At 39.5% G+C, this 27,239-nt stretch overlaps 1 protein-coding gene across 3 annotated transcripts in view; it reads right to left on the reverse strand.

Annotated features, from left to right (window-relative positions):
• The window catches only part of slc12a5a (solute carrier family 12 member 5a), a 138,508-nt gene that overhangs the window by 27,216 nt on the left and 84,053 nt on the right, over positions 1 to 27,239 (reverse strand). For all 3 annotated transcript variants that reach the window (XM_058632519.1, XM_058632520.1, XM_058632521.1), the window contains exons 2-4: positions 22,185 to 22,285; positions 21,688 to 21,825; positions 7,153 to 7,299 (exon numbers count right to left, since the gene is read on the reverse strand). In XM_058632519.1, coding sequence (XP_058488502.1) covers positions 7,153 to 7,299; positions 21,688 to 21,825; positions 22,185 to 22,285 — 386 coding nt within the window. The remainder of the gene's footprint in view (positions 1 to 7,152; positions 7,300 to 21,687; positions 21,826 to 22,184; positions 22,286 to 27,239) is intronic.

The following is a 27,239-nucleotide window of genomic DNA, read 5'->3' on the forward strand; positions in this document are numbered from 1 at the left end:
ACTAGTTCTTCTGCTCTTGCTCTGATTGAAGGACAACTAACAGCAGAAGTTTCCTTCTGTGCATTTCAATGTTGTCCCAGTGATGCCGCAACATTTGAACGTAGTTTTCTCTGTAGTGTACGACATCAAAAACACCTCAGAGTGATCTCTGTATCAGAGTTCACCTGGGAACAGCAACGATTCAAAAACAATGCTACAGCTGCCTGGTTGTTTACTTCTGGGCCTGTCAACAACTGACAGAGCACATTCAGGCAATTCTCATGTTACTGCCCTGCAGAGAAAGAGAGGGGCAGGCAGTGAGCAGAAGAAAATATGAGAAGATTTTAAAAAAAGCGCAAAATGTGGAACAGTGGGAGTGAGACAGAGAGAGGGATACTGTGGTGTGTGTGTGTGACAGGATTGTGCATGTCACAATACAAAGAAGATTTCATTATTCTTTCAAATGCAGTTGCTGAATATCTGAGTGTCTTTTTAAATTGTCTGTATTTGAAAGGAAGTGACAGAGACAAAGAACAAAAATGAGGAGAAGATGAAAGCAGGCTGGTAAAAAAACAAACAAAAAAAACAAATACAGCTCCTGATTTGTTCCTTTTCTTCTTTTCTATGATGATATAGTACATACTGTCTAAAAGAGAAGTACATGTTCAGGTTCTATGAAAGGTTTAAAATTGTTGGTGTATGTATTCATTTTAGAATTTCAAACTTTTTTTTTAAAAACAAACAAACATTATTTTAGTTTCATACTGCAATGTTGGTATTGGCCTTAAAATCCAGTACATAGTAATGTAATACATCCTTAATGTTATTTGCTTCTGTATAACTACCAGTAAAAGGTTTCATTAACGATATATAATATTCATATTACTCATTGGTCATTGAAATGTTGTATTTACATCACTGTACACTGTACTAGATTTGAGACAGTGTATTTTATCGACAAGTACTTCAGTGAAACGTATCACAGCAGAAAGTCAGAGCCACAGGACGACATGACACTTGTGTTCAGCTATGATTACATCTGTCCCTGTGAAGACGGTGATGTGGTTAGTGTCACCTGCAGGCCTGGTGGACTGATGATCTGCAGTCAGGAGTGAGTAGGACCGGTCTTTGTTCCTCTCTCTAATCTGGTTCTAATGAGGCCATAAGCTCTTTTCCTACCACAGTAGATAAGACAGTAATTGTTTAAGTGTTTTATCTGATGTTGGCAGGAGTCATACAGAGGTAGTCAGTTGCATACGGAATGACTGAATCAACTGAACAGTCAGACACCAATGGACTCACAGTGGTTGACGCGTTTCCTTTAGCACGGCCAAGTCTTCTGTACATTATGCTAATGTGTTATTGTGTTCAGTAATGATATCGTTTAATGGTTAAACTACCCAAACTAGGAGAACACTCATTATAGCACACGCCTCAGCTGAGACTATGTCATTAAAGTGTCATTAAACAAGTCAAACCAGCGCCAAGTCCAACAAGTCAACAACTCATGGATATCAGATTTGTTTACGTTAAGATTCATACATTATTTATGTAGAAATGTATGAACAGCCAGCATGTCCATGTGACAATATGTCCGTGGTTTCCATGGTGGCTCACCCGTGTTTGTCCACTTAAATCCCATGCCCACTTAGTACCCTTTCCAAGATACCTGGGTACTACATGGGCTTGAAGTGGGCAAATTTTGCAGGTCCCATATGGTTTCAGTAACACGGGAAGTCTATGTGGGACAAACCCGCTTGGGACCCATATTGTCAGCACAAATATAACACTTATGGGGGCCCCACATGCTGACTGGGTTACTGAGAGTGATGACTTTGAGCCACATGTTAGTTTCATGTAATTCTGCTGATTTAAAAATAGAAAAACCCAAAGAAACTGATTAGAAAATATCCTCTTTGTTGCTGAAGGAATGATTACATTTGTAGGATTGTGACTGTTCCCACGTTTGGAGAGTGAGTTCTTTCATTTACTCTTTGCAAAGGCCAAAACACAAAACTAAACTTTAAAGAAGTGTTTATTGACTCTACAGTAATCTTTTTTTTTTTCAACATGCATATAGCATAGTGTGGGTTTTATAACTAGGAATAAAACATATTTATATATTATAAATAAATAATCTGATTTAAATAATAAAAATAATCTACGTTTTTATGACTTTTTCACAGGCTTCTAAACCAGGTAGACATGGAGTCAGCTACTGTAGCTAAATACAGCTGATGTAATGACAGGCGTCGCATTAGCTGACAATATCTACCTCCAAGCCCCATTGTCTAATTTTCACTAATAGATCTGCTAATCACTCTAAACTACAAATGTAGTTTTTTTTTTAATTTAGTTTTAAAATTTCAATCTTCTTCTTCTTCCCTTTTCAGCTTTGCCCTTTTAAGGGTCGCCACAGTGGATCATCTACGTCCATCTTGAGCTCTTCTGTTCACATCATCCATGAATCATCTCTGTAGATACATGACCAGACGATCTCCATCTTTGCCTCTCTTACTTTATTTCCAAACCCTTCAACCTCGAAATTACTTATTTCCAATCCTGTCCATCCCGGTCCAACCCTACCAGCAGAATTCTCAGCATCTTCGGTTCTGACACTTCTCTCTCCTGCCTCCTGTCTTTTAGAAAGTGCCACTGTCTCCAGGCCATACATCATAGCGGGTCTATTTGGTGTGTGGTGATTTCACTTCTATACTCTGGTTAGTTTTTGATGGACTGTCGAAACATTTTCTTTTCTTTTTTTTGGTGGAATCCCAATCGGCCTCTTTACGTTTACTTTTTGGCAGCATTTTACTTTTACCCCACATGGGCCCTCCGGGTGTCACTGCAGACAGGAACATTATCACACACCATCACTCAAAAGCTGTCACAAACCTGGGAGGATTCTTCTGACCTGACCATCCGGCAAAGTTTGCACTAACCACAGAAAGTCAAATTACTTTTTGCTGTTGTACTGCGACAAAATGTCAAGTAGCTACAGATTACAAAGCAAAATTAAAGAATATTTATCAGAGTTTTTCTTTTCTTGAAGGTCAAAGAAGCCCACTTCAGTTTACCTGATGCCCTTGAGTGAGCAAATGCCCACTGGACACTGGGGGCAGCAGTGCTATGCTGTCCAATGATCAGCATCTCAGTATTTCTCTCACTGACCCAGAGCCTGTAGCCCAGTTAAATGTCCCATTTTCAGGAAATGCAGGTAACTTAAAACTGTGTCAGAGTATATATGAAAGAGTGTATATTATACTGAGATTTGCTCATGCTATACCAATTCCTGAAGTCTGGAGTCTGTGCTTTTACATTGAAAGTGGCATGTCCCTACATGCTGTCTGGCCTCGAAGCATGCCAGCAGACAACCTCAGATTATTCTGCTTGCCATCTGTCTCCTCCATATGAGGTGCAACAGCAGACAGCTTACAGTATATATATCTGACAAAAATGAGTCATTTCCTTTGAGCGAAGTCAAAAGTGAGGAATATTTGGTTTGCATTTTGAAGCTGGAATAGGCAACGCTTTGGCCTGAATCATCAAAACACTGCACAGTGTATGGTGCCAGAAACATGACACCAGGAATGTTTTTCCACCAGGTCAGTAGCAGTGTTAACTCAATTTACAGCATCAAAATAATTGCAATATTATATATTTACAACACTGCAGAGAATATCGTGGACTCAGGGCGCTTTAACACCAGGATAGTCCGGGGGAATCGGTTTGATTGGGCGGGGGAATGACGAAAAAAGGAAAGTTTGAAGGTGTGGTTTACACCTGCCCAAACGAAGCGGACTATCTAAAGAAAGGTACTCTAACACGTTTAAAGCGGACCAAACAGCTCAGTACCCGTGTCCTTACTGGTATCTTTCAAAAGCTGCGTATTTATGATGTGACCAAACAGGAAGTCCTAGGAATATGAAACTTGTCTGTTGCCTCCTTAAAAAAGAAGTCTGCAAGATAATATACCACTGACATTGACCGCAAAGGACACTTTAAGTCTGTTTCTTCCCAGAGCTTCAGACAAATTTGGCCCTTGATTTGCCCTTAAGTCGAACTTGGTGTTGAGCAGGAATTGGTTTTGACAGGAATGGCTGCCCTGAGAGTGTGCTTCATTGGCATGCTTCATTTCATAAATGCAGCGTACTTTTCAGTGTGCTGCTTATCCCTTGAAGTCTCACAGGACAGTGTGCCGTAGGACACAAATCTGTCGGAAGGAGACGAAGGAAATGGGGGTGATTGTTACTTTCAGTCCGACGCTGGGGGTAGAGGCTGAGCACCAAAGAGATGAAGATGCAGCTGTGAGAAAAAGGAAGAGAGAGAGATAGCAAAGCAAGGGGGAAATGGTAAGCTAAAAGTGAGTGAAGGAGAAAAAGACTGGGGAAACATAAGAAAGGATGAGAGAGGGGGAAATAATGAGATGACAAAATGAAAAAGGGTCGGCAAATCATGCAAGTGAAGAAGATGAGCGAAAAAAATGAAAGGGACAGAGAGTGAAAAGCGTCCTTAGCATTTAAATGAGTCACAGCAGAGGGCAGACCACCCTTCCCCTTGTAGCATTTGGATTCAAGACCTGGAAGTAATGAGGAAGGCCAAACAACAGATGACTTTCCATCAAGAATATTAAACCTCATTTTATCTTGGTGACAAGCCTGCATTCATTATGTGGGCTAAAAATAGCCACACACAAAGCACATGGTTGAATATAACCAGCTTTGAGAGCCCTGTCCATGCCAATGCACTGTCTTTCCAAAATGGTTGGTTTTGTGTCTCCATAATGGCATATAATGTGTAAGCTGTTCCACATGGCGGCACGCTCTCCACATAGTAATGATTTTCAAAAATGTCGCGTGCTGAGAAACTAAGCGTGCGATTGTTTTACAGGTGCACACACGTGTGTTGCTGTGACCGAGCATCTCATGACTGAAAGGTGTTCAGTCAGTGACATCCCGTCGTGTGAATAAAACATGGAGTCACACTGTATTATTATCCGGCTTTACAGCGGGCACAGTCCCTTCGCTTTTTAAGTGGATTTCACTGAGGTGGGGATCTCTGCAAGCATCCACGCACACACACAGACACACACAGACACACACTCTCGTGGTTATGAGTTACGTAAGGAGCTCAGGAGGGAAGAGGTGGGGGTTTCTCACACACCGTTCATGCTCAGGCTTATTGCCCCAGGGCTTTGAATGAGCTAGGTGTGACTGATAAGAAGTGCGTGTGTGCGAGTGTGTGTATGAGTGAGTGAGTGAGGAATAGAGAGACTAAAATGTATTTTTTATAATACTCAAATCATGTTTGCATGGCTTGCCGTCAAATGAGGCCAAAAAATGAGGAAAGATATATTAATTACAGCTGGTTCATACACCAGCTGTAATTAAAACATCTTTCCTCATTTTTTGACCATTATTTTTAGTGTGAAAATGAGCTTGCTTCCTGTTTTTTTTTTTTTTTTTTTTTAATCGAAGCTTCTTTTATAAAATGAATACAGCAATATCAAAAAGGGACACGTTCAATTCATGGCAAGGAATGTATTGCTTTTTAAAACATCGGAACAGAGAACGTCTTCAAAATCATTCCGATGCAAGTAAGTGAAATCCATTTTCAAAGCTGTCTCCACGCTGTTACAAGGAAAGCGATGATTGTAAAGCATATTGCCTGTGTGTGTGTGTGTGTGTGTGTGTCTGTGCAGGCAACTTTGCAGTGGTTGGGATTTGAGGGGGATGTTCTATAAATATGCTCAGTGCGAGAGGAGAATCTAGGCTGCACAAACACACAACCATGCCAACATACAGCACAACCCTGCAAGACACAGTGCAAACCAGAGAAAAGCCGAGCAGCCATGGCAGCTGCTAGACCACACAGTTGGAATTAAACTGCCCAGTGATATCGACCATGCTGCGTTATACTCTACATTGAGACACTAAATCAAAATGGAATGATTCCTCTTGTCAGACTGAACATTTTTCCATGTGACATGTGTCATGTTTTCAGAAAATCAACCGACTAATGACAGCGTTCTGGATGGAGACACAATATATGTTCCATGACAATCGACTGCGTCAAACAAGTCAAACACAATCAATTTGCAGCAGCCACTCAGATCAGTGACAGCAGCGCTGTAGATCCTGTGGGACAGTGTCTGTTGTGCTCAGAGACGTAGGGCCGCAGCAGGGTGTCAGTCCAACAACAAAGTCATACTGACACATGACTCCAGCTCTGTGGCAATGACATTAAATGGGGACAGGAGAACATCGCTGAGTCTGTCATCCTCCATTTTGCTTCTTCTTACAGATTGATCTCGGATCTTTGTATGACATTTGCAAATGGAGCTGCTACGGCAAACAAATGCAAGAAAACTTCTTCCATCTCTCTGTCTGTCTCTCTCTCTATGGTCAATAAACAATACTTTATGTGTTGAGTCTACTGTTCTAATTAATGTCTGCATTTACAGACTGAAAGACGATGAGTCTCTGCAGTGGCATGTGTGACAGTTAAATCTCAGCTTCTGCAAGGAGGAGAGTGCAAAGTGGATCACTGTCAACACTACAAATGTTTAAATAATAATAAAAAAATAAAGTGATTTTTTTTTTAAACACAGCTTACATCTGTCAATTAAGCCAAATAATAAATCTCCAGTGTGGAGCTTCTGTCGTAGAAACACTGCAGGTGACTGGTGAATGCAACTGATGTTTGTTTAAGTATAAAAGTTACACACTACAGTTTTAAAGTGATAGCTGTGGTAGAAACCATAAATTAAATTTGTCACCATATATAAACTGATAAAGGCCACATGGCTGGTGTAGTGGTTAGCACTCTTGCCTTTGCAGCAAGAAGACCTGGGTTCGAGCCCTGGTTGGAACAAGGGCCTTTCTGCATGGAGTTTGCATGTTCTCCCCGTGTGTGCGTGGGTTCTCTCCGGGTTCTCCGGCTTCCTCCCACAGTCCAAAAACATGCAATATGAGGATTAGGTAAATTGGTCACTCTAAATTGACCATAGGTGTGAATGTTTGTTTGTCTCTATATGTGGCCCTGCAATGACTTATCAAAGGTGATAATGGTGAACATCTTTTACTAAGGCACTCTTGCCCCTCTTCTATGCATTTATAGGAAGAAAAAAAGAAGGCCAACTCTGGCCAAAGTAAAAATAAGAAGCACACTCACTGTGGTGCAGCACATGAAAACAATGACGAAGGTCCCAATGACTCCTCCGATTCCCACCAACCAGGTCATCCTGAGGAAGAGGATCACTCCAAAGATGTTCTGGATGCACGGCAGATAGACGCCCATCAGAGTGCCGAGCTGTGGAGCCTGGATGAAGACGAGGGGAGAAGTTCTTGTCATAACAATTCAAACATGTGGAGAATTCAAGGACAAATAAGGTCTGCATTCCCGAACATGACCCCCGACTTGGTCTACACACATTGTTTTTCTACGATTTTGATGAGTTTATGGATGACATTTTAAGTTCTACTTCACACTGGATATCAACTATGAGGATTAAGGTTAATTAGAAGAAAAGAAGAAAACTTCTTAATATCTTATACTTTCTTATTGCCAAAGGCCCAACACACCCAGATGCAAAGCATTAACTAAGATTATATGTCTGCGTGAGTCAATCCCAATCAATGCACCAGCTGTACATGCTGAGAAAAACATTATCAAGACAACAGAACAGAACACTTTTATCAAGGCAGAACATATAGATTTACTTGTGCGCAGTAATGGATTATTACTTTCAAAGACACAGTTTGCATTTATAATTGTAATGACTTGAAAGAGCTACTCCACTGTCCTTCCTTCCTTTCTTGCTCTGTTGCATCTTGGGATAATATTAGGCTATATTATATATGTCAAGCGACATACTGCGTTTTGGAATTCAGCATCTGAAATGAATTAATTCCCACATTGGTTTCCATAAATCCTCTGTTGATTTCCAAAGCAATAATTACTCAGAGTTCAGGAAAAAGAAAACTTCAACATCAGGAAGCAGCCGGGGGGGACCAGCCTGTTTAATGTAATGGATGAATTATTCTTTTGCTTTACATGCTCTGCTTTGTTTTTCTTGTGGTGGATTTGTTCTAGATGGTTTTGCTGCAGTGTTGTCCCTGGTGTGGCTCAGTGGAAAAAGAGTGAGCTGTACTGTACGTCCTCATCCCGACAGAGTTTCAAGGCTGTTCCACTGGCAGCAAGTACTGACAGAAGATGTAAACATCAGCTTGATTATAAGGAATGTTCTTCCCTTGATTTTGTGTGTGCGTAGGTGTGTGTACAAACGTATTTGTTTGTGTGTATAAAGCACGGTGTGTCTGCACCCTGTTGACGGCATCCAATAAACCTGAAGGACACATTAACTGACCCTGCACATAAACGAGAAATATTCATTTTGTGCTCAAGGACAGCTTTGGCCAATGAAGGGTAATTGTGCTGACATTCAGACACGACCCATTTAACTGAGTGATGGAGTCGACTTTAACTGTAATCATTACATCATCGATGACACAGGAACAACCCACTTGATACGAAGTATTAAGTGTATTAAGTCATTTAAAGAGATGATATTGGGCGATTTCAGCATTGAAATATAGACTAATGTAACATTTTAGATTAGGGAACACATACTCACCATTAACTAGGTGCTTACTAACATGCATATAAGTAGCATATCAGACCTTTATTAGCAATTATTAAGCACGTATTAACACCTTAATCAGGAAAAATCTTAATTCATGTCGTAATAGAGGTAGAATAAGGTTATGTAGAATAAGGTGTTAATACGGGCTTAATAATTACTAATAAAGGGCTAGTGTGCTATTTATGCATGTTAGTGAGCACCTAGTTAATATTGAATATGTGTTCCCTAATCTAAAGTGTTACCATATTTTTTTATTTATGTCATTAGTTGCCTTTCAATGACGTCATCCACTTTACGGAGCTGCGGCAATATTTTCCATAGGGGTTTGACATTGGAAATCACCATAAATAATAAACCTTTAAACACTTCTAATGCTCCTCTGTACTCAATAAAATAAAATAGAAATAGAGAACATAAATTCTAGAATGCTTTTACTTTGTAATGGGTACAGGACGTGTCGTATCTGTGACAGGTAGGTATTGACGAGCTATTCAGCTGTTGCTGCAGTAGAGGTGTATATATATATATATATAATATATATATATATATATATGTATATATATATACACATATACACCTCTATACACACACTCCTATAGCTATAGCTATATCTATATCTATATATGTGTATATACTGTATATGGTCAGTCTGTGAATCGCTAATTATATAATTATGGTGTGGTGACTTCAATACAAAGTCACTTTAGGAAAAAGGACTGAGAGGATCAGTCATTTTATCAGAAAGTGACCTTATGCTCATGATGCCACGTTGCTCCCAGAGGACCGAACATTATCATATTCGGTCCTTTGTTATTGATTTGATTGAGAGAGAGAGAGAGAGAGAGAGAGGGAGAGAGACAGAGAGGTGGAAAGACCCTTGGCAGCAGCAATAACAACAACATTTGTTCATTGCTCATAAATAAGAAAGTACACATAGCTGCTCAAATTTCAGCAAAATGGAGACTATAAGCTCCAAATCTAAACTTCTTAGGTTGGGTTCAAATGTGTCTAAAGATCTAAACAATAACAGTCTGACAAAGAAGCTTCGACAAAGGACATGTTACTGGTCCAAAAGAGGCTCAGAGAATAGCACCCTAATGCTGAGCTGCAGTTTAAAGGAATAGTTTGAGTTTTGGTAACACTACTTGTTTTTTGCTCAGATGACTAAATTGATACAACAACCAATGCATCGGTGCTATAGACGGTAGCTGTTTATCTTAGAACAGAAAGACTGAAAACAGCTAAGAGTTTTAATTAAGTTTTTGTACAAATTCAATTTTAAGGGTGCTGGTTTGCAGATGTTGTTATGTTTGTTATGTTTCTGTCTGCAGACATAGGTGAGGCATTGTAACACTATCCATTAGCATGTTCCCAGCAGGAGACCAGGTAAGACAAGTCAAGGTATGCTTATTTATGAAGCACATAAAAAACAACAGGAGCTGAGTGATAGGTTAGACAAGGCAATTAAGACAAATGATAAGATGAAGTGCAAAATAAAAGAAAAAAATCATAACATTAGACTGCATCATAATTGAAATCAGTATCAAAAAGGTAAGATTTTGTAGATGGTAAGAGACGACCTGATGCGGTATGAGAGACTCCTGCAGTTTTATGCAGTTGTTTATTTCTTCAACAGTAACTTGTAATCATTACATTTGCTGGATTGCATGGATTGAGGATTTAAAAACAAGAAAAGCCCATAACTGTAAAGAAACAGCAGACCCTGAATCCATAAGCAAAGGTTTAATTTAAATTCATACTGTCTGACATCAATGGCATAACATTGTACGGGATGCCACAGTGTGTGATTTGTTTGGAGAAGCTCATTTTCCAGCATCAATGTGTTTGCAGATAGAAAAGAGCAACAGCAGGAGAGTGAAATATAAGACATGCAAATCGAGTTGTTTCTCACTGTGACTCTGCTCTTCAGAGTGGCAAGAGGATTTCTCATCATCTGCATTTCAAAGGCTGAAATAAAGTTGTTTATAATGAATACTGAAACCATAAACAGGCTCTCCAATCTTGTCATTTGAATTCTGTCAACGACATCTGAAGATTTGCCAATTTGTATCTAATAATCAGGTATTTTTTCCTCTGTACAGATCACTACCTGTCAGCCATACATACAAATACAGTACATATATTCCATCCGTTACTGTACAGTTGGTTTAAAAATGTTAAGTGGTAAATTCATTTGTGAGAACAACCAATTTTAAGTTGTTTGGTAAAATAAAGATGTAGATAGATTCAAACTATAATTACAGTAAAAATCAATTAACCTATTACATTTTTTAAATTGTTGACAAGAAAAAGAAATTATAAACCAAACCACTCCAATTCCTTAACAGTGTAACGAAAATTGTGTTTTGGAGAAAACCCAGAAGGCTCCTTTTCTTATTTCAGTGACTGGCGATTCAATTTGCTGCAACACGGTGGACAATACATAAGATAGAGGACTTTTTAAATAAAGTGGGAGCGGATACTCTATTCATAAACCAGGCTTCTAATGAAATCCTCCTAACAAGTGGCTGACATAAAATTAATAACATTGTCTGATGCCACAGTACGTAATTTGTTTGGAGAAACTCATTTTCCTGCATCATTAATGCACTGTTTTCAGAGCGCGAGACGGACAGAGACAGAGACAGAGAGAGAGAGAGAGAGAGAGAGAGAGAGAGACACAGAGGGACAGAGAGAACAGGTCCTAACCAGCCTCACAAATATAATTATGTTCGGATTTTCTTTAGAATAAACAAAATGAGCACTGGACTTCTGATCCATTCAAACGGCAGCAAATGACTTTCATTATCATCATATCATATTATATCATATCATATCATATCATCTTTGTGTTTGTCATCATTCATCTACTAACTTCAGGCAAATATAACTTTTATTACTATCACATGGTTGAGAAGAGGAAAGTTGAAAGCTGTACATAGTGTACCTTGAAATTAAAAGCTGTCTCATGGAGGGTTTTATTTAAATTTAATTTTTTTAGTGCTAACAAAACAACAACAAAAAAAAGCCAATGTTCTTGTTTAGAACTTTCCTTGCCTGCTTCTTTTTGTAAATGTAATATAATTTCAAAGGTGGTGGTGCGTAAAGTTCATGTTCAAGCTATAATGACCTGTGCTGCAGTCTCATAGACCATTTGAAGTATAGTACCCCTTAGGATCCAGCAGAGGGCACGTCATAGGACAGTGACTGTGCTCAAGAGGGACCTGTACAAACCGAGTATTTTTTAGCTGCAGCAGCAACAGTACCTTGGAGATGCAAGACTACATGGAGGAGACTCCTACTACCAAGTTTATATTGTTAACTTATTAATTATTATCATTGTTATTATTATTATTATTATTATTATTCATAACCATCACAGAACAATTTTTTCCCTTCTCAGAATTTTTTTGGGGTTGGACATTTGCTTGTTGAAACTTGAACATTACAAAATCTCACGAAAAGCTAAACCTAAAAAAAAAAAACAAAAAAAAAAAACTATAACCTCTTTGTGAAATTTAACATCCTTGTGTGGTCGGATACAGTTTTAAAAATGAAACATGACAGATTGATATTTGTATTCATCTCGTGTAATGAAATTACTGTTGATATCCCTGCATGGTTTAGCACTTGCCAATTCTTGCTGCTGCTGTGTTTGTCTGCTTGTATCACACAAACACCTTGTTGTATTCTTTTTATCATGAGCTGAGTCTGCACTCCTAATATCTTTATATATCGTTTTACTGTGATTTCATAGTTTGTGGTTGCAGCAAAAAAACAAACAGATTTTTCTCCAAGGAGCACTAAAGACCAGATGTGATAATCTAATATTTTCTACATTGTTTAGTTTTCTGTTGAGTGACTCCTATAAATGCTTTTTATCACAACACATTTAGTCCTCGTTTGAGTGTGTGTGTGTGTGTTTGTGTGTGTGAGAGAGAGAGAGTGTATATAGTTTGTCTACCACAGAGCCCAAACCTGCAATCTTGCCTCTTTCTCCACTCCATCTTCACAGAAGGGAATCTCTCAACCTTCAGCCTCATTGCGCTTTAATCAAACATCCACTTTGTGTCCTCCACGGGCTGCTTGAGGGATCAGTGGAGTGCAAATCTCGTCCATCTCTGTCACCTCACCAGCTATATGATAATGTTCTGCACTGTTTGTATACTGTCTAAACTATGCAAATCAGATTGACTGTGACTGTGCCCTTCAGTGTGTGGTCGAGAGGACTTTTCATCATTGTCTAAACCAACCATACCCAAACCTAAGAGTGCAGGGGCTCACTTTTGAAATCTGAAAATCGTCTGAGGCCTCACCCAAACCTTGAATCACGACTCTGATCAACACACGAGACTAGGATTAATAATTCCCATATGTATTATTGTTTTCATGAGAAGGATATAAAATTTGGTGCAGATTAATAATCAGTCCACTAATATTTGAAAGGTTTGGCTTCATAGCAAAGTGCATAATTGTCCATCAACATTAAGCAACGTTAGGCCTATATGCTGCCCAGCTGACACTGGATACTTACAAGGTCAGATAAAAGGAAAATAACACATCATTTAAATGTTTTATTCCTTAAAATTCCCAAGTATTCCTAAGTAAAATGCAACGTACATATTTTTACAGCAATTTAAAACTGAAAATGAAAAACATTTATTTATTTACTTATTTTCAATGAATACAGGAACCATGAATGGGCTCCATGTGTGTTCTGTAAGAATTAAAGCTGTGGTATGTTTTTTATGTGTATTTTAATTATAAAGTAATGTCTGCTTCATTCATTGAGCCTACGATTAAGCCTCTCCGCGCCTGTGTTTCTCAGTGTCGTTGTGTTTTGTTTTCATGTCACCTGCAACATCCCTGCACTGTACACAGAGCGACGCTTTTGTACATCACAAGGACGGCTGCATTCAGTTGGACTATGACTGAAAATGCCAAGCATTAGCCATGGAAAGTTTCTAAAAATAGAATAATGATCACAATTCTGGCTTCTCAGGAACATGATCTTTTAATCTCCCACATCACCAACCGTCTACAATCACAGTTGCTGCTGTTCCTACACCATGCAGCTCCAAGTTTCCTGAATGCTGTCAAGTAATGTATGTTGGATTTTGGTGGTTTTCAGTGTTTCAGCCATTTCTACCTACACATTAACATGCTACCGCTTAAGAATAATATTTCCAAAGCCACCACTACCTCTTTCCTGCCCCCCACTGCCATCACACCATCTGATTCACACCTCAAACCTCCTCCAGACAGACACTACTGAAATATACATCCACTGTTTGGCTGAATCACCCTCCCTAAAAAAACACACTCCCTCTACACAACCCCCTATTGCTCATTGGTCAAATCCAATCCCTCACACCAACAGAGACACCTGGGTGGCTGAAAGTACTACCCTCGATGGGTTTAAAGAAAATTAACCTTCTATCCTATAATCAGAACTTTTACTGCAGAATACATGAACCTTCTCCATTTTTGGTATTCTTGCGAGTAGAACTGTCCAGGTGCTATTGTTGTGAGGACCGTCGACACGCATTATTGTACCGTTTGTTCAACCGAATAAACAGATCTTTTGCCAACCAGCTTCCTCTGAGTCGTTTGCCTGAATCTGGATCTAGTTCTGGATCTAGTTCTAGGAGGGAAACAACAAGACGTCTCCTCCACTCTGCAAACTAAAATCTTTCATGTAATACTAACTTAAAACACAGCAACACGTGGTAGAAACAAAACTCTCATGTCTTGTACAGCCAAAGGCAAACCTCTCTGTCTGTGTGTGTGTGTGTGTGTGTGTGTGTGTGTGTGTGAGACTATGGAGAGGCAGGGGGAGAGAGATAAGTGGTATGCCATGACTCTGTGAAATAATATTTATATATACAGATGCAATGCTGTAATTACAAAGACACAGTTTCCATTGACAGGCCCTTCAGGGACTTGGCGTGTAATAAACATTAGCAGTCAGGTGTTGCAGCCAGAAAGGTTTCCCTGCCATCAGCACTCTGTTGTTAGATGAAAACTGCTGCTGCTGCACAAAGTGGGCTGTGGTCCATTTTGCAATAACAGGTAAGTTATCAAAGAGAACACCTGTGTGTATTTACATAGTGTTGTGAACACAACACCCATACAGTAAGTGAATGAATGCTCTTGAAGTCTAATTAAAGTCATTTGTAAAACTTCAGTGACTTTGTTTTGTGGCATTTGATATTTACAAAAAAAAAGGTCAACCCCACAACTATAGCTATAATTATAATATTCTATTTCATAGCCTCTTTAATCAGGTCAAATCATTTTTCACTACAAACACAGATAAAGAGTTGTTGAGCTGCACCCAAGACACTAACATCCAAGATTTTATCAATAAAGGGTAAGCCCCTCAGCATATTAAGGATAGATACAAAAAGTAAAAATCAATATTGGACTTTTGTGCTTGGGCTGATAATCGATACTGATACCAATATATACACGTTTTCCCCTTGCGCCCAACCTCAGAGGTCATTTAGTCTCTTCTGTAGTGAAATTAGCATAATACTTTTCATACTCATGTTGCAGCAGATGTAGATGTTTTTCATTGAGCAAAAAAATTGTTGTAGAGGGCGCCAGCATAGAAGTCAAGGAGGTAGCAGCCTATTTAGCCTACTGTTGTGGTCATTAATCATATCAGCAGATCCTAGTGTGTTTGCCGATATCCCATAATATATTTTAAAACCAATATCTGTTGAGACTGATATTGTGCCGATAACATTGTGCATCTTTAATCCTGTTAGAACTAAAGTGTGTAACTTTACTTTAAACTAACAGACTCAGGTGAACTAATGGATGCTTCTATTATCTATGCACCAAATCAATGACCCTGTTCAGGAAAGAAGGGCTGAATGTTTTTTGAATTCAATTACGTGTGTGGATGGGAATCGCAGTCCGCTCGGATAATAGTCACCCACACACATACACACACTGTGCATGTCTGTTTAATGGGCTGGGAGCCAGCAGTTTGATGATTTCCCTGGAGATTGAGCCACTGTGAGCAGAGGGAACACTGACTGCTGCAGAGCTGCAGGTAGGCCTGTGCGACACCACTGGACTTGAAGAGAACAGCTGCCCACCAACCCACAGGGAGGTGTCGTCACCCCGCTGAATGAATGAATGAATGAATGAATGGCTCAGGTGTGTCAGTCACACAACGGGACCTCTTATTGCATCTGTCTGCGTCTGTCTTGTATGTTGTGATTGTGATGGCAAATACAAATACTTGTACACTAAGTATAGGGTGAAGCAAATACTGCACATGATCATGAATAATAACTTCATCATTGGTTTTCAGTATGTTCTGGAATGTAGAACCCAGACTTCTACATACCTCCAGAGAAGGTAAATTGAATTGAGTCACACACAGAGCTGTGTGTGGAAGATTCTGGATTGATTCAAGGTAATGGGATCAGAGGAATGCAGTTCATGTTTTATTTAACCACAGTGTGTTTTGATACTGTATACCATTTGTTATGAACTGTATTGATATGCATTTGCTTTCTGTCTCTTACCATAGACCCTACTACCTTATCCCAACTCTTATATGGACATCTGCCGAACAGCTGAGGACAGCAACGGCAGCACATTCTCTCAATTAGACATTAGTGTTTGTAGAAACGTAGATTAAAAGGGAAGGTGACAGGAACTTCATTTTGTTGTATAGCTGCAGGGCAAAGAAAATGAAAGCGAAAGAGGGCAGAAGAGTCAGGGGCGCAGTGTGGGGAGACGACATATAGCTGCGGAGGAAAGGAAGGGAAACATCCAGGCCCTCGGGCACTGGGACGCCCTGCCAACTTGCTTAGGCTGACAAAATCAGAGTCATCTTTTAAATGACTTCTTGCAGGATTTTTATGCTCACCAGCAGGACCAGCATCCACTGAATATTGAAATCTGTGCTGATAACACATTCTTTTTTTTTTAAGAATTGTTGGAACAGCACCTGCTTTTATAGGAGACCTCAAAGCAATCGACACATCTACAAATGTAGAATCAATTACAGAACAAAGGATTCCCATTCCCATTAGTAAACTCATGCACCAGAGGAATGTGTTCAATTTTAAACAACGTCATAAAATGACCGTGATATAGCGTCAGAAATTCTCTGATATAACCCGATCTGATTGCAGGAGTGTTTGTGTGTATACAGCAGCAGCACAGGGGTTGGTCTTGGGTTTCTCTTGGTGTTTACAGTCATACTCTGACCTCTTTGCAGCCGTTTGCTTTACTAGTGCAACGTTCTGCGTGCAGTGCAGGAAGAGCATAACCTTAATAACAGAGAGAGAGAGAGAGAGAGGGAGAGGCGTGTGAAGCTGATAGTCTAAATCAGCATGGTCTGAACAACATTTTAACGGATATCTGTCTATTTCTCAAAGTTACAGATACAGTTTTAACTTAAAGTTTATTCTCATAGCGCATTTCAAAAGAACCTCAGTCGACCAAAGTGCTGATGAGACAATATAAATACAAGAATACGAGGTATCTTGCTCAACCAGAACTGAAAGCCAGCTAGAAGAAATGGGTCTTCAGCATTTTTTTTCTCTTTAAATTGGTCAAGGGTCTGGGGAGCTCTCACATAAAAGGTAGGTTGTTCCTCCACTGCCTCTATTTTTGAGCCTGGTTTGGTTAGTTGACCTCAAAGATGTGACTGGAGTGAGAGGCAGTAAGAGCTCTGATAAATAAGGCTGTCAAGACCTTTAAAAACCAATAATATAAATTTAAGATGAACTCTAAAAATAAGAGGAGAAATGGCACATTTGCAGTTACATATGGAGAGAGAGAGAGAGAGAGAAAGAGAGAGAGATAGAGGTGTGAAGTGAAGTGGGTGAGGTGGTGGGAGGCAGTGACAGTAAGGGAGGCAGACTGGGAGGTTGTAACACCATCTCCACGCTCCACTGGTCAAACAGGAGCTGATAGGGTAAATGTGTTTCTGCTCAGGTGTTCTGAATTATTAAACAGACAGCAAGAGGAGAGCCCGGCAAACTTAAGCCTCCCTGACCGACTGTGGATGAACCAGTCACTCAGCGGTCAACACTTATGTGAGTGAGGGAGAGTGCATGTAAAAGAATGATCCAGTGGTTATCTGTAAAACACAGTCTCCTGCAGCCGGACGTCTTCTGTGGTCTTCTGTGCTGCTGAGGGCTCACCACCTTACTACCTACTGTACCTACCTACTAGAATATTCTAGTTTAAAAGCCTCATCTGTTACCGCTGGATGTAAACCCTCTATTTAGCCACACTATCAAATTCAAGGCTAAAAGTCTCTTAATCCACTAATGGAAAGGTTCTGGTGAAGAAAAATAACTTGCTCCACTTGATACGGCCACACTATCCAAACTAAAAACTATACAACACTGGGGGAAAAATACTTTATAATATTAAGAAGAGGAAAGGAGATTTGTTGCCTTCTAATTAATCATCATTTATCATCTCTGACTTTCCTCAATTGTAGACGTGAAGCTATTTCCTGATTAATGGATTAGTTGACAGAAACAGGAACTATTTCACTCGTTTGTTTCAGCCATATTTTAAATGGAAATGCCAAAAATGTGCTCATGCATTCAATGATGGTTGACATTACATAGACTGCATGATTAACTGATAATGTAAAAAAAACCCAGCCTATTATTGATGATAGCTGCAGTCCTATAGGAAACACACCTAACTACTACTACCACTAATCCTGTAAGTCTGAGACAAATGGTCAGTACGTAAGCTGTGAAATGTCAGTTTAACTCTGTGATTCATGGCGCTGTAATATACTATAATATGAATTGACATCAATCAGGACACACTGCTCAGGAGGCCGCTGATGGGAACACTGATCCGTTGCGGCGGACTAATGAGAGCAGGAGGGAGGGGAGAGACGGAGCTAGACATAGAGGGGAAGACGGCGAGGACAGAGCTAACAGCAGGGTTCGTAAAACACCGCCGAGAGGAAACATTTATGTGAGGGAACATTGCCCTGTAAAGAGCAAAGGCAGAGAGTGTATGTTATTCCTGTTATTCTTGGCTGGAACAGTTGTCTAGAAAGAGGTTCATGATTCACAATAACTTTTAGACGATAGATACACAATATATTGCAGAGCAGGGGTGGCCAATGGTCCATTCAGACCTTCTTTTTTCTTCTTTTTTTTTTTTAACAGTAAAAGTTACTTACTAATGCACTGTTTTATAATATTTTTTTATTCTCATTGGCACAATTATCATTTTTTTAATGGCAATGTAATCAAATCTAAGCCAGGCAGAAAAAAGATTCTGCACCAGACATCACAGGACGTGACTGGCCCGTGGGCCTGACTTTGGACATGCCCGGATACAACTTGCACAGCACTAATGAATGCAGTTATATTTACAATAACAAACACAGTGAATAAAGACATAAATTATTGTATTTCAGTAAGGTTTGCATGATTTGGGCATACTGTATATAGAGCAGTTGTATTGTGGGGCTTTTAAACATATAGATTAAAATAGCTGATGAAAGTGGTGAGATGGAACTAAAGGAGTAAAGGTAGGGGCCACAATGCTCTGTATAGCTCCAGGGAATTTGCAGAATTAGGTGATGATTCTCAGCACAGTTTGTGAACAGCTAAACAAAGGGGTCAAGCATATTAATGGCAGCTACAGCTGTTACACTAATGCATTTATATTGTCAGCACTTCAAGTTGCCTCGGTGCTTAAAAGGCAATATATTCTGTGTAAGAGGAATAAAGTCAGAGTGGAGAAGTTTGCAGGTGGATTAGCCTTGACGGGTTTCTATCTTGACCTTTGCGACCTCCAGACTGCTCCCTCATGTCACACGCCAAACAAATCTCTAATCTCGGCTTTCACACTGTAACAAAGAAAGCCTGCTGCCTCGTTCTCGCTCGCTCACAACTCACTTACTCGAGGGACCAATGATGAAGGCGATGGAGGGAGAGGAAGAGGGAGTGGAGCGGGCAAATAGAGAGAAGGCGATAGGGGAGGAGAGAGGGGTCGCTGCTTGAGCGATAAAACGCCACAGGCTGCCTTAATGAAAAGCCTCTCATGGCGATGGAGAGATTGCCTGTGGAATGGGCTCCTGATTGGAGAAGCGGCAGCTTGGTGTATCATGTAGACTAATTAAAGTATTGAAAGGGTTGAGGTAACAGGGGGTGATTAGACCTGCTCCCAGCATTACCCGAGCTGAGTCAGACAAATTCACCCTACTTTTGGGAAAACCGGGCAATCTGGGATGATGGGGGTTGCACCATTAGTAACGTGCTGGACCGATGGTGAATTCTCATGTGGACAGAGTTGTTGGAAAAACAGAAAAAGCAATTGAAATTAGTGTGTATATATATATATATATATATATATATATATATATATATATATACATATATTTTTTTTTTTTTACACAAACTTAACACCCACCTTTTTAACCAGGCTTTTACCTTAGATTTATTATTTACTTGTGCTCTTCTACTCAATTTTAGGGTCAGACACAAATTATTTTATTCTTCCATTCCATTCATTCATTTATTTATTTATTCTAACTACTGATTCACTTATCCATTTTATTACCATTTAATCTGTTACTTCTTATGTTTTTTATTTCTCTTATTCCTTCTTTTATCTCCTGTTTAGATCACCCATTAGTCTCCAGTATTTGTTTTCCCTCGTGGCAGTTGGTGAGCTCCATGATAGCATTTCCTCACTTCCTTTCCTCTGTTCTTTTCCTCATTTCCTTCTCTCCCTTCTTACAAGTATAGAAGTTGCATTGCCTTGTATGAACAGTGCTATACAAATAAAGTTTGACTGACTGAAAAACAACATTTACAGTTGTTAGAAATGTGGTCATATTAATCACATAAATCTATAGATGTTTCTGTAGTGTAAAACACATTTATGAAGGTGAGGTCTGTGGATGATCTTGACAAACTGAGACTTTTTTTTCTGGAAAGAAACATTGCTGTTTTTTTTTAATAACATATTGTAAAAGGTTGAACATTGTATGTTGGATTGTATTCTAGATGTTGACTCCAAAAAGTAACAAAGCCTGTGTTATAATATGTTTTGTTGTGTAGTGTACTTTCATGAACTAAAACATTTCACACGGACGAGTTCATCCACTTGACTGTGTCTGCTATAACTTCAGGGGCAAGTGTACTATGGAACATTAGAGCAAGAAATTAAATATAGAGCAGTACTATATTACTAGTCTGATGTCTTTTTCATAGTGTGTATTTATTACTAATGGATCACAACTACTCATTGCCGTGTGATGTGTATTCTGCTGCCAGAGCTCTCTGTGAAAAGCACAGAGCAACCAATCAAGACAAACACTGCAGTGTTCCATCGCTGCTCGCCAGTGTCAAAACTAGGTTGTTGTTTTGATTGACAGAGAGACCCCACAGCAGCAGAAATGACACTCTGTGCATTTAATACTTGAGATAAGCTGTCTGACGACATACATTGACAGGAAGTGAAGTAGAACACCAGCTGCAATGGACACATACTGTTGTGCCAATGTCACCGCTTTCCACTGGACTAATCACGTCTGATTAGCAGTCGCACGTCAGTAGAAAAGTGTTGAAGCACAAAACAGCAGACAATACCAGGAGATCATTAGTGAGTGGCATTTAAGATGCAATCCAGTAACACAAACTGGGGATTTTATAATGACATCAAAAAGTGATTGACAAGCTCTCAACTGGTGGAGATACTATATTTGGTAACACGTGTTTGGTAAACAAGTGTAGCTGAGCTATAATAAACTGATCCGGCAGCACATTTCTTATTGCTATATCTTCACTTACCAATTTAGCACAAACATTTCATATTGGATATTGGATGTAATTTTAAGTACAGTAAGTAAATAATTATAATTATACTATAGATTTTTTGTGATTGAGCAACTGGTAAAACCAAAGTACGAGTAATATAGTTACATGTATCGACTTTATTTTGATATATGATATCTGTGATTGGAGTATTTTAAAGTGTGAGAGCATTATTATAAATAATAACACTGTGTGCTGTATGTATTTCAGCATGTACTGTGAAAATACCTTGACGGGTTTCTTGCGTGACGATTCGGCCTCGTTGTTCTCGGCCTCCTCGTGCTCCTTGCTACCTTGGGGCAGGTTGGAGTAGTTGGCCAGGCTGCTGAGAAGAGATGAGACCATGGGGCTGGTGTCCATCTCCTCCTGCAGAGAAATAGACAGGACAGCTGCAGTCAGTGTTTTCATCATTGTTTCTAATCCTCTGAGCCAGCCAAGTGAGCTCTATACCTTGAGGAGTGTTTCATTAGATCAGTGAAAATCAATAACAATTTCGGATTCCAACCCAGTAGGAACAAGAACAACAAAGTGCTTACACAATAAAATGTCCAGCGGCTGATTTTGTTTTCTTTTTATCCTGTTTATTATTTTAAGTGCACAAAAACACACACAATAAAAATACATTTGTGCAGAGCTGTGGAATGAGTGTATCCAGCTTTTTATCATCATGTCCATTTATGTGCATTTACAAATCGCTGTGTGTAGGTGTACGTGTGCGACTGTACCTCAAACAAGGCCATGTGCTTGCCGTCATACTGCTGGCTCTTTTCAGCGGCAACATCACTGCTGTTGATGAAGGGGCTGCTCTCCTTGGGATTACTGTCACCTGGATGAAAACAGACACACACAGTTCACTCTTTTAGACTCTGCTGAAATAAATCAGACGCCGTCACACGAGCAGACAGCAAAACTCACGGGTGAGTTAAGTTTATGTGCAAAAAAATCGACTGAGAGACACATAATAAGAGGACATCTGCCAGAAAAGGGAGAAGAGGCTTGTCTTCTTCAGTGCCCACAGTTAGAAACAGAAAACAGAGACGTAGTTAATGGACTGTGCATTTATCATATGTGCAGTGTGACATATTCCATATGTCTATTGGATTAAAGCACAGTGGAACATCAGTCTGTAAAAAAAGAACGTTCAAACACATCTTGACTTTTAAACCTCAAACTCCAGCCAAACAATGTCACCTGGGGTTTAATTAACCTAATCCTAATCTGCATGTGTTTCTTCGAATGTAGGAAGCTAAAGCAGAGAACACATGCAGACTACACACACACACACACACACACGCACACACAAACTGGGATTTGAAGCAAGGACCTTCTTGCTGCATGTGAAGTAACAGTGTGAGGTTATTAAATTGACAACTTGCTGCAGGTATCATAATTCCATGAAGCTTCACAGTCTTAATCAGAATCCAACTATATGGAGATTCACTGGATTGATTTCCAATTGAGATTTGAAAACAGACGACAAACAACACTGGATATTCCATTATTATAATAATAAAAAGTTAAAATAACAGTGTATCATTGTGTTAATTACATGTATTTGACATTAACTTACACAGAGATGATGCATTGTGTCCACACAGCATGTAATGGACCAAAACTAAACAAAAGCTATAATGAACAATTATATTAGTATGGTACATTTGAGATGAACCAAGGATGAAATGACCAGGTGCTACTGGAAAACTGTAAATCAATCACTTTACTGTTACAAAAGAGAAAAAGAAAGAAAGTTGACTGGGGCCATATCCACACGTAACGAAACATAAACAATCTTTTTCTTTGTCATTTAAAACAAACAAAAAAAAGGTATTGTTTCAGGAAACGCTGTAAGACGTTGTACACATTACAATGTATACAGTCACAGAAACAGAGACAGCATGAACCAAGCCAGGGGCAAGGAAGGGAAATAAAAGAAACAAAATATAAGTTATCATAAAGCAAACAGACCAAACAACTTAGTGACTCATATTCAGAACCCCCGGCAACTTTTTTTTTATTTTTCAAAAAAGCAACTAGCGACAAACGCAGCGGCTTTCTAGCATAACCCACATTACTTTCCAAGAAGGAACTGGCCAGTTTCTGCTGCCCGAGTGAGCTTCATCTAGCTGTTACTGCGGATGGAGCGTCAGTCTGACTGTAGACACACACAGAGAGAAGCACTGTGACCACACAGGCACGAGCTGCAGATGTGCGGCGCACCTGACCGTGTGCGGAACAATCACTTATGTGTACAGTTCATTCAAGTAAAAATAGTGTCTCTGAAAATAGTTTTTTTTTTCGCCTCCATGTGGACAGGCCCTGATTCAGCTGATGAGACACCAGTCAAGCCTTCAAAGGTGACCACGTGAGTTCCTGGGTTCTCACAAGAATAAAAGGACTGAAATATAAATAACAAAGAGAACTAAGCTACACGGCATAATAGTGAAAAAACACAGTGTGACTTGTTTTGATGAAGTTAATTACCATGTGTATACTCAGTTCACCACAGTCTCATGGGGATGTTGTTACTTTAAACCTCACTATTTAAAGCAGGGGTGTCAAACGTGCAGCCTGCGGGCCAGCATGAATTTGTCATGAATGAGAATCAAATCGCAACGTGAAATACTATATTTTTCACTTCCAGATACCTGTGACTAAATGTTTGTGCCTTTCTAGATCCACTGTGATCTGTAGGTTGCAATACACATGTGTAAATGGTAAACTTAGATGTTTTTTGTTGACATTGCACTTGTTTTTCTCAAGAAATTTATTATATAAAAATATACTCCACAGGTTATTGTGCTATTATTTTACTGGTCCCGCTCACATGAGATGAAATTGTGCTGTATGTGGCCCCTGAACTAAAATGAGTTTGACACCCCTGATTTAGAGCCTTACCCTTTTAACGGCCTTTGTGCTTTATTGGAATCCTGACCAGATATTTGACAGCATAAAAAAAATGACACACACAATTTTTCCACAGAAAACAATGAAGGTCTCATCGCTGGTGAACGTGATACAGAGCTCGCCAGCTTATTTGCACCCTCTTCTTCTTTGAGCGTCTCTCGAGGGAGACAGCAGATTGCTCTCTCTCTGGCTCTCCGTCCTGTCTTGGACCGAGACTAAGTTATTTATAGCCAGGATGCTGCAACCATGTGCCATGACGTTAGGGCACTGATAACAACCGACACACTGTCTACAGAGACACAGCAAAAGGGCCACTCAGACAGCACGCTGAAGAAAACGGAGCTGTGCCGGAGATTCAGAGCATGAACAGAGGACAAAAGGAAAGAGAAGAGAAGATGCAGGCAGATGAGATGTTAATGCAAGTGAATGGAGGTGGGGATGAGAAGATGGAGAGCGTCACAGGCAGATGGGACAGTGTGCGAGATATGGCTCAGAGAGATAGGGCTCAGACAGATAAAGAGGAGGCAGTCAGACCTGAAATGGGAATCTGCAGAGAGAGGCACACTTAAGTCCCTGCAGCGAAATGTAAAAGCTTCTGCTGCACTTAAGGGTCAGCTCACTTTGACCTGGTGGTTACAACATGCAGTGAAATGGCGTTATTTAGATGTTTTTTTTTTAAATATTACGATGATTGCATGATACGTGAGGATTTGTTGCTTTTCTGTTTCCTATAATTACTTGCATTTTTGACCAGTCATCTGCAAAAAATAAATGAATTGCACTTGATTTGATTGACTTAGGGAATCAATGAATTTGAGGGTTAGGATGGAATGTGTGTTATTCTTTAATTAGTGCGTCAGTGTGTGAGGCACTTTTTTGGAACAAATAACGTGTATGTAATCCGAAACAAATCATAACTTATGGACAATTACTTATGATTTGTTTAGTTAATTCATTTTTAAGATAAACATTTTTAAATGTAGATTTCATTTCTGAAAACCAGAAATCTATTTGGTGAAAAAAGGCTCGGCTCTGCGAGTGAGCTATTACAGACTTCAAGCAGCAGTGAGGTTTGTGAGGGAGAATTAATCCTCAACAAAACCATAAATACAGCACATAAGGAGGAGGCTGAGCTGGCGAAGAAAGCTGTGGCAACAAAGTGTGTTTGCATTAGTGTCAGGTTGGGACGGACCAGACAGTGACGGTGAAGCATGAAGGAAACAGCTGACAAACACATCCTCGACCTGAATTAACACTTCATTATGCAGCGGTGCACCGTCAGTGTCAGTCACGCACACATGCACACACTCACTTCATATATTTGAAGGGCTGATGCCCCAAAGACCAATATCCTATCACTAATCACTCCACAGCTCATTTCTCCTCTTTGCCTAATTTAAACTCCATCATCAAAGGAGTGATGGATACCCCCTCTCTGGGAAAAAAATGACAGTGCCCAAAGAGTTTTGCTCCAACTGAATCCCCAAAGCAGCTTATCCTCCCTCAATCTGGCAGGAACCGTCCAGCATCAGCTCTCACTATCAAAGCCTCTCGCTATCTGGTCAAAATCCCGAGATTTACTGCTCACTTAGGGTGTGACGCTCTTGTGCATCCTTTACAAAACAAAGAATCTTATTAACTTTTATTTAAATTCGGTTGACATTTCACATAAGTGGCAATTTAGTGTGAATATATTGAACCTATACACTTTGAACTGTGTGTTGTACTATAATGCAGAGGTCCCCAACCACCGGTCCACTGACCGGTACTGGTCCGTGGGTCATTTGGCACTGGGCCAATAAAAAGACTAAATGAGAAATTTTTTTTTATTGATTTTCAGAGTCTGAAAGATCTTTTATTTTGAAAAAAATCGTCTCGGTCTCATTATATGGTTCGATAAATACGGGTTTATCGCTACAGGTGATTCTCACACACCAAGCCCGTTCTGCTTATGTGGCAACAGGCTAGCAAACGAGGCCATGTAGCCTCATGAAACAAGCTCAGGGCTCCCATCAATTCCCACCTGGAGAAGCGATAATTGTGCAGATGTAAAGAAAATGGACCGTTTTTCTTTCATTTTGTTAGTACTTTTTGGTCAGGTGTGTTTATATAGTTGGTGAAAAAGAACAAAAAAATCTTTTTCATCAGATTGCCGATAGGTTGTGCTGAAAAAAAGCATATAAGACAATCTTTATTGCACATTCTGATAGCCTCTGTTAATACTTTTAACATAGTCATGGAAAAAAGCAGCCTGAATGTTCTGTGTTCTAATGGTTAATATGAGGATATTTTTCAAATATCCAGCACTTAAAGAGAAGGAAGGCTCTCAGAAAATGACTTAAGGACAATTTATCACTATGTTTTGACATTTTTACAGACTATGATTATTCAAAAGCTGGTGAAACGGGTGATAATGATTAATTAATGAACCAATTTATCATTTGATTTCCTTTTGTGATCCATTTGTGATATATATAAATATTATGTTTTACTATTAGTGTGACAGTATTATGTCAGAACATTGAAAAATACTCATATCTTATAAATGAGTAATACACACATTATACAAAAACTGAAATTGTGTTTAAGAAATATGGCAATAGGTTTGCAATGTTGGGTCTGGCCTGTGTTAAATCTCTCATCTCTGTGAGTATGAGCTGCCACAGTGGGCAGTATGACACTCGGCGTGTGTGTGAATTTGTTTAACTACAAATCAGTGGTGGCCTCTTATTCAGACAGATGACAGCTTTTCTGAAATATATTTGAACAAAGAACCATAGAGGATCACTTGGTGCGAAATATTTGACTTTGTTTTATCGATCCACTTTGCACAGTGTTGAGGTGGCGATAGTCACCGTTATTGCTCACTCGCTCTC

Source organism: Solea solea, chromosome 6, assembly GCF_958295425.1.
Source record: "Solea solea chromosome 6, fSolSol10.1, whole genome shotgun sequence".
Lineage (NCBI taxonomy): Eukaryota > Metazoa > Chordata > Actinopteri > Pleuronectiformes > Soleidae > Solea > Solea solea.